General features: G+C 47.1%; 1 protein-coding gene across 1 annotated transcript; it reads right to left on the bottom strand.

Annotated features, from left to right (window-relative positions):
* Window positions 1-3,672: 3,672 nt before the first annotated feature.
* SETD9 (SET domain containing 9) lies at window positions 3,673-9,817 on the bottom strand. The gene is made up of 6 exons (XM_068667883.1): window positions 9,659-9,817; window positions 9,243-9,574; window positions 7,591-7,714; window positions 6,557-6,672; window positions 5,216-5,321; window positions 3,673-4,196 (listed from the first exon to the last, which is right to left on the bottom strand). Exons 1-6 carry the CDS (start codon window positions 9,742-9,744, stop codon window positions 4,109-4,111), a joined length of 852 nt encoding a protein of 283 aa, XP_068523984.1. The 5' UTR covers window positions 9,745-9,817; the 3' UTR covers window positions 3,673-4,108.
* Between the last annotated feature and the right edge of the window lie 1,429 nt (window positions 9,818-11,246).

The raw sequence follows: 11,246 nt of genomic DNA, 5'->3' as shown, positions 1-11,246 counted from the left end.
TGTCTCTGTTCATTTCTAAAAGAAAACTTGCCCAAATCCATAAAGCCACAGCGTAAATCCACACATGAGGCTCAGTCACGGATGTGGACAGGAAAAAATCTCTACTCTGTTTAGTCTTAGTACTTAAATTGTACTATTTAAGATTTTTTTTTTTTTTACAATTTTCCTTTTCCCTCACAAAAATGATTACTCATCTTGAACCCTGAAAAGCACTGCATTGCTTCTGAGACCTCACATACCAATTCCATCAGAGACCAGAATTTGTGCTGTGGTTTCCTAGGTCCAGGGTGCTTGTTTCTAAAATGACTGACACCGTAAAGGTTCAGGTAAAGAAAAGATGATGATGATTAAATTAGCTAGGAGCACACTCTGATATAAATCTAACCAGCAAAAAGTAATTTGCCAAGTAATTTAATGAACTTACCTTCCCTTTCTCAAGAAGCTAAGATGAAGAGATATAAAAATACTTCTTACAGTACTGTAGTGGATAGGGGAAGAGCAATGGACACCATCTACCTGGACTTGTGCAAAGCATTTGACGCTGCCCGCTTTCACATCCTTGTCTCTAGAGTGGAGAGATGTGAATTTGATGGATGGACCATTCCTGGGTGGGTAAGGAATTGGCTGGATGGGAGCACTCAAAGAGTTGCAGTCAACAGCTCAATGTTCAGGTGGAGATCAGTAGCAAGCGGTGTTCCTCAGGGGTCAGTTCTGGGACTGGAGCTGTTTAACATCTTTGTTGGTGACACAGACAGTGGGATCGAGTGCACCCTCAGCAAGTTTGCCCATGACACCAAGCTGTGTGGTGCAGCTGACACTGGAGGGCAGGGATGCCATCCAGAGGGACCATCCAGAGAGGAGGGCGTGTGCGAACCTCATGGGGTTCAGCAAGGCCAAGTGCAAGGTCCTGCAGCTGGGCCAGGGCAATCCCAAGCACCAACACAGGCTGGGAGGAGAATGGAGGAGAGCAGCCCTGAGGAGAAGGACCTAGGGGTGTTGGTTGATGAGAAGCTCAACACGAGCTGGCAATGTGTGCTTGCAGCCTTGAAAGCCAACCGTGTCCTGGGCTGCATCAAAAGCAGCATGGCCAGCTGGTTGGAGGGAGGTGATTCTGCCCCTCTGCTCTGCTGTTGTGAGAATGTGTCCTGTGAGGAGAGGCTGAGGACACTTGTGTTGTCCAGCCTGGAGAAGAGAAGGCTCAGAGGTGGCCTCGCTGCTCTCTGCAATGTCCTAAGGAGAGGGAATGCAGAGGGAGGTGCTGGTCTCTGCTCCCTGGGAACTGATGACAGGACATGAGGGAACAGCACAGGGCTGCACCAGGGGAGGTTCAGACTGGACAAGAGGGTGACATTCAGACTGGACGTGAGGCTTTCTGTACCATGAGGGTGGTCAAACACTGGAACAGGCCTCCTAGTGAAGGGGCTGACACCCCAGGCCTGTCTGTTCAGGATGTGTTTGGACAATGCCCCCACCAACATTTAACTTTTGGTTAGCCCTGAAGTGGTCAGGCAGTTGGACCTGATGATCTTCAGAGATCCCTTCTAACTGAACTGTTCTGTTGTATTCTATTAATAAATTATTATTATTAACAAACAATAAATAGATTACATTGAGAAGTATGGGGGTGTTATCAGAGTGCACATTACATCTGAATTAGTGTCATAATGCATCTTGCTCTTTGTGTGTGACTGGTAGGACACACAGAGAATTGGAATGACTTTCACCTTCCTTTAACGATGAAATGGATCCTAAGACAAGGAACCAGTCAATTTACCTGAAGCCATTCCACAGGCTGTACCATTTCACTGAACTGCTATTTTAACCCTTCCATTTCCTCCTCTCCTGCTCCATCCCCATGTTGTGTTGCTCCTTGCTATCGAGTACCACCTGGCTGCACTTCTTCCCCCTGCTGGCTTTTGGTTTTCTAGATTGGACTCTCCTGTCTCAGAGGGGGAAACATTTCCTGGTCTGTAACTCGGCGAGACTGATTGAGAGGGCTTTAAAGTAGGATCAGCGTGGGAGGAGGACACCATCAGGAACACAGATTCAGCTGAGGGATGGCACAGCACCATCCGAGGGTGGCAAAGCTGAGGGGAGCACCTACATCGTTCCACACAGGATTACGGGGATGGATAGCAGAGCAGATGTTGTCCCGAGCATTTACTGCAGCACCAGTTTTGTACAATGCCTTCATTAACGTGTACCACCAGTCACCAACACAGGCTGTCAGGTTTCAGTGTCTGAGCAGGACGAAACCACTGCCACCTGTCTTGTTAGTTGACACGCAGCCTGCACCTCAGCACTGCACTGCTCCACTACCAGATACATTCAGGCCCAGGAGACAGACACTGCAGTAAATAAATGCTTTCTTAACAAAATAGCTGCAAAATAAGTTCCACAGTTGTCAGACAGGTGTTTATTTTCAAACCTGGTCATTTAAAAATCACCAACAAATGTGTAATGAGACAGCTGAAGTAATCTGTGCCCCTGCACAAACAGCACCTCAGCCTGGAGAGACGTGAACAGCACCTGCCTTTTCTGGCAGGCTCAGACTAGCGTTCCCTCCCCAACCATAAACCCTGACCCGTTCAGCCATGCAACACCGCGGGCACCCTGACAAACAGCCCCCTGTTCACAGACCAGGAGATGCCCAGTAACTTCCTCCAGAGAGCTGGGGGAAAAGGCCCAGGCCCAGGAGAGGAGGGATCTTCACAGGGATGGGGGATGAGTTGTTCTCTTCCACAGGCTGGAGAGTAGCCACTGCTCTAACCCGGTACCACGCAGGGTGACACGGTGAGGTCTGTCCCTAGGAGCTGTTCCCAGCAGCTTCATCAGCCTCGCATGACCCGTGCTGAGCCACACGCCGCTGTCCTGCAGCTCTGCTCTTTGCGTCTTACCAAAACGCCCAGCCTTTTCTGACTGAGGGCTTCTAGATGAATATGGAAGGCAAGCTTCAGGCTTGGAAGGAGAACAAGTAAAACACACTGAAAAGCTATGAATTCTGAAAAATTCTGCAGCTAAGCAAGGCACCTTGGCTGCCCCAACCACTACCAGATTTGACAGACATCACTTCCCAGCTCCTTGTTTCTCATGAGCTTATGCCAACCACAGATTCACTGGGAGGCTTGCTTGGACCTTTGCAGTAAGTACCAGGATGATTTGTCTTTCCAAGAAAGCTGTTTAGCCAGATCCGAAAACTGACAAGCTGTCTCCTGTTTACTTTGTGAAAGTAGTTTGCAGACAGCACCAAGAATTAACGTGGGAATGACTGGTTCTACTTATGCCAGTAACTCATCAAAAAAACACACAGCACACTCAGTTGGCAGCTACTTCCTACAGCTACTCCACAACTTGAAGTTCTCTGTTTGAGAACAGGAGCTATGTAAGCTCCTGCCACGTGCCAGGAAACTCACAGTACCACAGAAACTGGAGTTGGACAGTACCTTGATACATCAGGCTGGTTTTCCTCCCGCTTTAAAAGCCAGCAGCTGTGCTTTTTGTGACAGCGCACCCTGCAGGCACATCCTGAGTACATACTGACACTGCTCCTTCCGAAAGGCTTCTTAAAAGGTAAGATGCAGTCAACTGCCTACACTGAAATACTTTCTGTAAGGAAAGAGATACCAGCAGGAGTAGAACTGACTCCAAGAAAACCAGAATAAGAACTAGTAATCACCATAAACCTGAGAAACAGGTTTATTCATTCAACAGGTTATTTATTTACACAGTTTTACAAACTGTGTTCATTGTGAGCATGAGAAACGGTGGCAAAATACTGACACCCAGTTACAGAAAAGTGTGCAAACTAGAAGATTAAATGACACGTACAGAACTTAATTTTTTTATTTTATGAGCTGTATGGACAGCTGAAAAGCAATAAGCAATAATATCCATGATAGGAGGTAGCTGAAAACCTAGTGATGTAAACAGTTAAACCTTCACCGCTTCACCACGTGTGGAGTAATCTCAGGGAAATACAAGCCCACAGCTTTCTTTCTGAAGGCTGAAGTTACAGCTCTTCATTGTGTAAAAATGCTCATGGAGCTTGAAGTACACACACAAAAAGTATTGTAATGGCACAGATTTCTTCAGTCCTGAATCTGTTAATTCAATTGATGACAGTGTAGTAATTAGAAAAAAGTTCTTCTCCTTGCTTGATGTCTCTGAGAGTGACAAGCACTACACACCTCAGGGGGCTGTAAAAAAATGAAAAGCAAAGCGTGTAAGCAAACAACTAAGATGTCAGAAAGCCTATGAAAAGAACACTGAAATAAAGAGAGAGAGCAAACAGAATCAGAACTGGTATCATTACCAAAAAAGTGCAACCCATGTGGTATGCAAATACTGTTTCCATTCACACAGTGACTCAGAAATTAAATGGACTAATCACGACAGAGGAAAAGACACTAAGACACGTTAAGAAGCTACAGCCCTTTCTGAAACAGCCCCATCTTTCCTCACTGTGCTTTCACACTTCAAGCACAGCATCCAGGTTTTCTTGAACTTCAGTCTTACCTCTTCTTTAATTAGCATTTCTTTAGTTATCTGAAGTTTACAGGTGCATCTTTAACTTTGCCTCTATAAAGCCTAAGGTCAATCAGAAAAGCCACTTTTCCAACATGTACTGTAACTCTCCAACCAAGGTTCAGTTTTAGAATAGCTCCAGAAACAGATTCAAAGTCTGTATGGTTTTCCTTAAAATCCTTTTGCATCCTCTAGATTAAGAGAATTATTTATTTCCTGGGGTAGCAACTGGAACAAAAGCTCAAATCCTTTGGTGTATTACATTCAGGACGTACTTCAGGACATACAACTTACTTCTTCACATTTCCAGACAGCTCCATAGAAATGCTGACACTTTCTACAAATCTCCAGTGGGAAACCTAAAGCTTTCCAAATGTTTTAAGTTCTAAAAGAGGTGGAAATTTAGGAAATTCAGCATGCTTTAATTGTGTAACCAGAAATCATGAACCTTTATGCTCCATGCCTTCAGAGCTATGCTTTTCTCATTTGCAAATATGTGGGAAAGGAACAAAATCACTCAGCCCTGAAAGCCATTTAAAATGGACCTATTCAAATTGTCCTTACAGGTACACACTTCTATGTCACTCTTCTTCACATGCAGTAATATTCTCTCCAACCACGTTTGCCCTTTTCACAAATGTAGCAAGCTTTGTGTCACACAAATCCATGAGCTCTTTGACTCACTGCTAACCTCTGTATGTCATGGCTGTAGACAATGTTTGGCAGGTACTGTTTCAGCTCTACTGGAAAACAACTTGGCACATCAAATTCCTGGTAACACACGTTGGCTGCTTTTTCTAGAAATAAGAAAAAAAAAATCTTATGATGCTGAGAAATTCTCAGATAGGGGTTACAGGTGTGTAAAAAAAGTACTGCTCCAAAAGTAGCAGATGCTTCATCAAGCCTGAAAACAATGCCTCTGCTGAGAGCTACTACACTCCCCTGAAGTCCTACGGTGAATTTATACAAGAAGCTATAAACAACATAACCAGCTGTTGGAGGTTAATTTATCTTTATTACATTAAAAACTATGACCTGATTTTTAGCATTGATATGAAGAGGCACACCTTGCAGAGTACCAGGGACAGCTTACAGCATTGCTAGTATCTAGGACAACAGTTACTTGTACAGTTAAAAAAATAAATAAATAAATAAATATACATTTTGGTGTCAATTTCCATGTTGGCAAAATATGTCACAAAAACAGCCAGGGAGAAAACCGCCATCTGCCCAGCAGAAAGACTGAAATTTTCTTTGCAGGGGTTCTGGACCTGGAATTCGTGGTATGATGGGACAGAACTCTGTCTACATGCCAGTCAATACGTGGTTCATTACTCTTCCTTTCTGGATGCTACTTGGAAGCAGGATAGTATCGGTGTAATGCAGGCTATGAAAGCTACTTACAGGCTAGCCATGGTAGTCATTAAACTTTCTGTATCTCACAACCATCTGTATTAGTCACTTTTTCCCCCAAACTTTAAGACCAACACATACTGTGAGGCAAAAGAAATAAATCGTTCTCATTATGTCCCACAGTTACAATACTAGCCACTTCCTGTATTTTGTGCACTTTTATTTCTTAAGTCTAAAAAATTATTATAGTCCAAAGAAACAGCGACAGAAACTTTTGGTACATGCCACTTTGCATGGTTTTCTCAAGAAGTCTGCTGGAACTGTAGTGGGAATCTCAAATCTGTACTGCCTCAGTCCAGAACTCCTGTGCCAGGTATCTTTTCCCAGTGATTTGCACTCTGGGACGTGTGCCTTCTGTACCACATACCAGCAAGGAGACATCTGGGGGAGTCAGTGAGGAAAGCACAAGGATGTTCTCAGAGTTGCTGCGATGAAAGATTTTAACACTTGGTTTTTACAAAGAGCCTCAGAAACTCCTTGCTCCTTGTTTATCTTGCTTTAAACAGTTTTGCCCTTCATCCCTCATCCTCCATCAATATTTGATTCTCCTTGTCACTTGCAAAATAATTTATATCCAAACAGACAAACTCAACCTTTGAAAATTTACCTGGCAACTTACCATACGAGCAGTTGTTAACATACTGTCCCACTGCCAGTGGGTTTTGTGGAGCAGCCGTGAGCCAGCTCACATCACTCATCTGGAATGGGCCGAGCTGATCCCTCCTGCTGCAAGACCTGAAATGACCCATAGTGCTAACATGTATCACTGCTCCTTCACTTACCAAGTGGTACGCACTTCCATCTGCAGAAATAGCCAGGACAACATTTGGAAAGGGCTGGAAGGAACAATACCTTGATGACTGCTTAAAAAGTACATTTAAAACTACTATCAGGAAGTGGTTGTCTCTGACACCCCAAGAGAACCAGCATGAAAACACCATGTACAATTCCAGAAATCTGCATCAAACTTGATGATCACAGATGAGTTTTGTTCGCCTCTAAAGATGTGAAGCCTCATTACAACATCATCATAAATCTCATTCCCAGAATTCAGGCCTTGTATTAGTTGTCCCTTATTTTAGACACTTTCTGCTTGTTAGTCATTTTATTTTCAAACACAGAAACTGCTCCACCAAAGTTCCTACAAACTGTATTTTAAGGTAAGCTCCTTATGGAGTGGAATACAGTCCACTTCATGTCAGCTCTGTGCTTACTGCTAAGGGCTACAGCTCTCTTAAGTGCTGCCCATCTGCAGACCAGAGACAGAGCTGACAGATTCTCCCTTCTGCTATTTGCAATTCCATATGGAGGCATTTTTTTCCCCATTCACAAAGCAGATTTGATTAAAGAATTCTGAAGCATGTTAAAAATATGCTGTCCTGTTCCTACTAAAACTATTTTCTTTACAAGAAACAGTCCCTGTCCACAACTTTCATCAAAATGCTTCTCACTAGTGTTACAGACACAAGGACATAGTAGATCATGTCCAGCAGCTCTTACCCTTGTGCTGTTTTACAGCATGACATACACAGAAGTGGATGATATTTCAAATAAAAATCAGATTAGGGCAAGACAAGAGAACCCTGACAATATTAGCACTAGATTCTGAGATACCAGCTGAGTGCCATTCCCCTATTTCTTATGATTGCTTACCTGTACACTGCTCTTGATAGTCCTTTATCATTCCCATCAATAAGGACACCATCTATGCACCTAAAAATAAAAGGATTGCCAAGGGACTGGAAAAAGATCGGCTCGTGCTTTCTGTACACTGTACCTGTTGCAAGACAGATATGATTATTTCAGAAGAAAATAAGTTATTTGAGGATAGGCTTACGACATCATCCAGCCTCCTCTACACAGAACCTGAAGCAACAGAACGAATAGGCAAGATCTCTTCTCTCAGCTTGCGACCTTGACTCTTGTAAACATCTGCAAGCTTTTAGACACCTCTTTGAGAGATACAAAAAATCTATGTCAGCTGAGGTATTCCAAAGAGAAGCCATTGAAGGAAACTGTTAAAAAGAATAACCCATGTGAGAGGTAGATGAAACACTGAAACATCACAGCCAACTGGTCTGAGAGAGAAAAAGTGATCAGAAAGGAAAAAGTGATAATTGAACTTTTAGAGAGGAAAAGGTTATGTCTGCTCAGGAAAGCACATCTGAAGATACCCAGCTGCTCTGTTACTACTGTACCAGAAGTCTGAAAAACACACATACAAGCAAAAACATGAAATATCCCCCCCCATCCATCACCCTGATCAAAGGTTTTGCTTCGTACAAGAGGGAAAAATGCCATGACACCATGCCAAGGACAAGTCATTTTAGCACAACATTCCCCAGATCTATGCCCTGCACTTCAAGCATAGACAAGTGAGAGCAGACCAGCCTGTCATTTCTCCTGACATTGCAGTTGTGCATCCCTCACAGCCACTACATCTCCAGCAACCTCCTGCAGAAAACCCCCAGTGACACCTTGTGGGGTGATAGGCAAGGACGACCTCTGGCAGGCTGCATTCACTGCCAAACAGCGGGCAGGATGGCACTGACTGACCTGGTCTCTACACTGGTCCCTTCCCCAGCCAGCAGCCCTCTGGTTTCCCTGTCACCTATGGAAAAGACATTTCAACAGTTCATCCTCATTTTGCTGGATGAGCTGCTACATGAGACCCTCAATGAGTCTTTGTGTTTAATATGTGCCTGAAATCCTAAGTGAGCTGAAACAAATCCCAGCTCTTCAACAGAGCTGCCCTGGCTTTCCCATACCTATATAATTATGAATCTTTTATAAAATGTAAGTAAATATAGTTCTAAGAAATAAGGAACAGAGAAGGGCACGTCTCCGAACATGCTTTATGGAGAGGAGCTCCGTTAGATAAGGGGTTTAGTTCCCTTCTCCAATATGCATTTTTGTGCTTTGGAAGTGTGTGGATCCACTCGTCCATGCGGATAGCTCAAATCCCCATTCCTTCAGACACACGTCCGAAACAGAGACCCCACAGCACCACTCTGTGCTTCAAGCTGCTCCCACACCGCTGCGTTTACAGAGCCTGGCAGGCGAAAAGCGAGACCTCCACACTGAAAGATCGTTTGATCTGGGAGTAAAACTCCCTCCCCCGGTACCGCCGGGCCGATTTGGAGAGCGCCTGGGGTTGGTTTACACACACAAACACTCTCGGCCAGGGCAGCCTGTGAGGTGAGGACCAGACCCGGCATGAAGTAAACCCTGGGGGCAGTCACTGGGTACATGGCAGTTAGTGGCAGTTGGGTACATGGCAGTTAGCGGCAGTTAGTGGCAGTTACCGGGGTACATGGCCACCACCGCCCCTCGCCTGGCGCCGCCCCTGCTGAGGAAGACGCCGGTGCCGGCGGCGGGCAGGGAGCTGTGGCGGCGGGCGAGGCCGAAGCCCAGCGCCTGGAACAGGACCTCCTGGGGGCCGCGGGCAGCCTCCTCGCAGCGCCCCGGCTCCGGCTCCCCGTATTTTCTCCCGATCTCCGGACGCGCGGCCAGGACGGGCGCCTGCCTGCCCAGGTCGCTGGCGAACAGCGCCGCGAACGCCCTCAGCAGCGTTTCTAAAACGGCTTCATCGGGGATAATCTTGTCCTGGGAGCTCTCGGGGACGTACCGCAGGGTCCTGGAGAGGAAGAGGAGCGTTTGAGCAGGACGGCGGTGTGTTAACCCCCTACCCCCGCCCCGCCCCGCTCCGCCGCCGCCTCACCTGCGCTGGCGGCGGAGGTTGAGGGCGAGCCAGGGCACGAAGCGGTACCGGTAGGCGGCCCAGCGCCGCCGCAGCCCGCGCAGCATGGCGCCGCGCAGCCCCGCGACATGGCCGCCGCCGTGCGTCGCAGCCAATCGGCGCCCGAGCAGCGCGCCGCTATTTGCATACCGAGATGCTATTGGTGGTTACGGGGCCGGGGGAGGGGAGGGGGAAGGGATGGAGGGGGGAGGTGGCCGCGGCATGTCGGCGGGGTGTGTGGGGGGCGGTGTCGGCACCCGCCCGGGCAGCGTTCAGCGAGGCCGTGCTCGCGCTGCCCGTCCTTTGAAAGGGCAAAAGTCCGTGGGTGGTGTCTCCGAAGGCTTGGGATGTATAAATATAACCGCTTCTCCTTGCTCACGGCTTGGGGGTGAAGTAGGAGGTGCAAAGACGTGTGAAAGCCAAGCGGCGTGTGTGGAAAGCACAGCCCCGTGGGCTGCCCCGACAGCCTTCTGCTATGCACGAGTGTGGTCCCCAAGCTCTTTGGTGCCTCACAAAGCACACAGAATGTCCCCCAAAGCACTATAAAGTTACTCCCCTGTACCTGGGGGAGCTCCCAGCTGCTCACATCTCTCAGATTCTCTCTCGCAGCAGCTTACCTGTCCCGCTGGAGCGCTACCTCAGCCTCCCCTCTCCCCTTCGGTACCTCCTTTCATAAAACTTGCCCTGTGGGATGCTACTCCCGACCTCCCATTTTAGTCAAAGTCTGACAATGGAGTCAAAGGTTACTGGAAAGATGTGACAGAATATCACAGAATCGTAGAATATCTGAAGTTGGAAGGGACCCATAAGGATCATCAAGTCCAACTCCTGGCACCGCACAGGTCTACCCAAAAGTTCAGACCATGTGACTAAGTGCACAGTCCAATCGCTTTTTGAATTCAGACAGGCTCGGTGCAGTGACTACGTCCCTGGGGAGCCTGTTCCAGTGTGCAACCACCCTCTTGGTGAAGAACCCCTTCCCAATGTCCATGCTAAACTTCCCCTGCCTCAGCTTAACACCATTCCCAAGGGTCCTATCACTGGTGTTTACAGAGAACAGGTCACCTGCCTCTCCACTCCCCCTTGTGAGGAAGCTGTAGACTGCGATGAGGTCTACAGCCTCCTCTTCTCCAGGCTGAACAGGCCCAGTGCCCTCAGCCGCTCCTCAAATGTCTTTCCCTCTAGGCTCCAGCATCTCGTTGCCCAGTCTGTACGTATAGTAAGGGTTGTCCCATCCCAGGTGCAGGACCCGGCACTTGCTTTTGTTAAACTACATGCGGCTGGTGATTGCCCAGCTCTTCAATCTGTCCAGGTCTCTCTGCAAGGCCTTTCCACCCTCAACAGAGTCCACAACTCCTCCAAGTTTGGTGTTGTCAGCAAATTTGCTCAAAACACCTTCTAGTCCTACATCCAAATCATTTATATAAACATTGAAGAGGACTGGCCCTAAAATGGAGCCTTGAGGGACCCCACTAGTGACCATCCGCCAGCCTGATGTGGCCCCATTTACCACAACCCTTTGAGCCCTGCCCGTTAGCCAATTGCTCACCCATGGTATGATGTTTTTGTT

This window comes from Anas acuta, chromosome Z, assembly GCF_963932015.1.
Source record: "Anas acuta chromosome Z, bAnaAcu1.1, whole genome shotgun sequence".
Taxonomy (NCBI): domain Eukaryota; kingdom Metazoa; phylum Chordata; class Aves; order Anseriformes; family Anatidae; genus Anas; species Anas acuta.
Note: the sequence above shows the minus strand (reverse complement) of the source record. Positions and strands in the feature narration are given on the sequence as shown.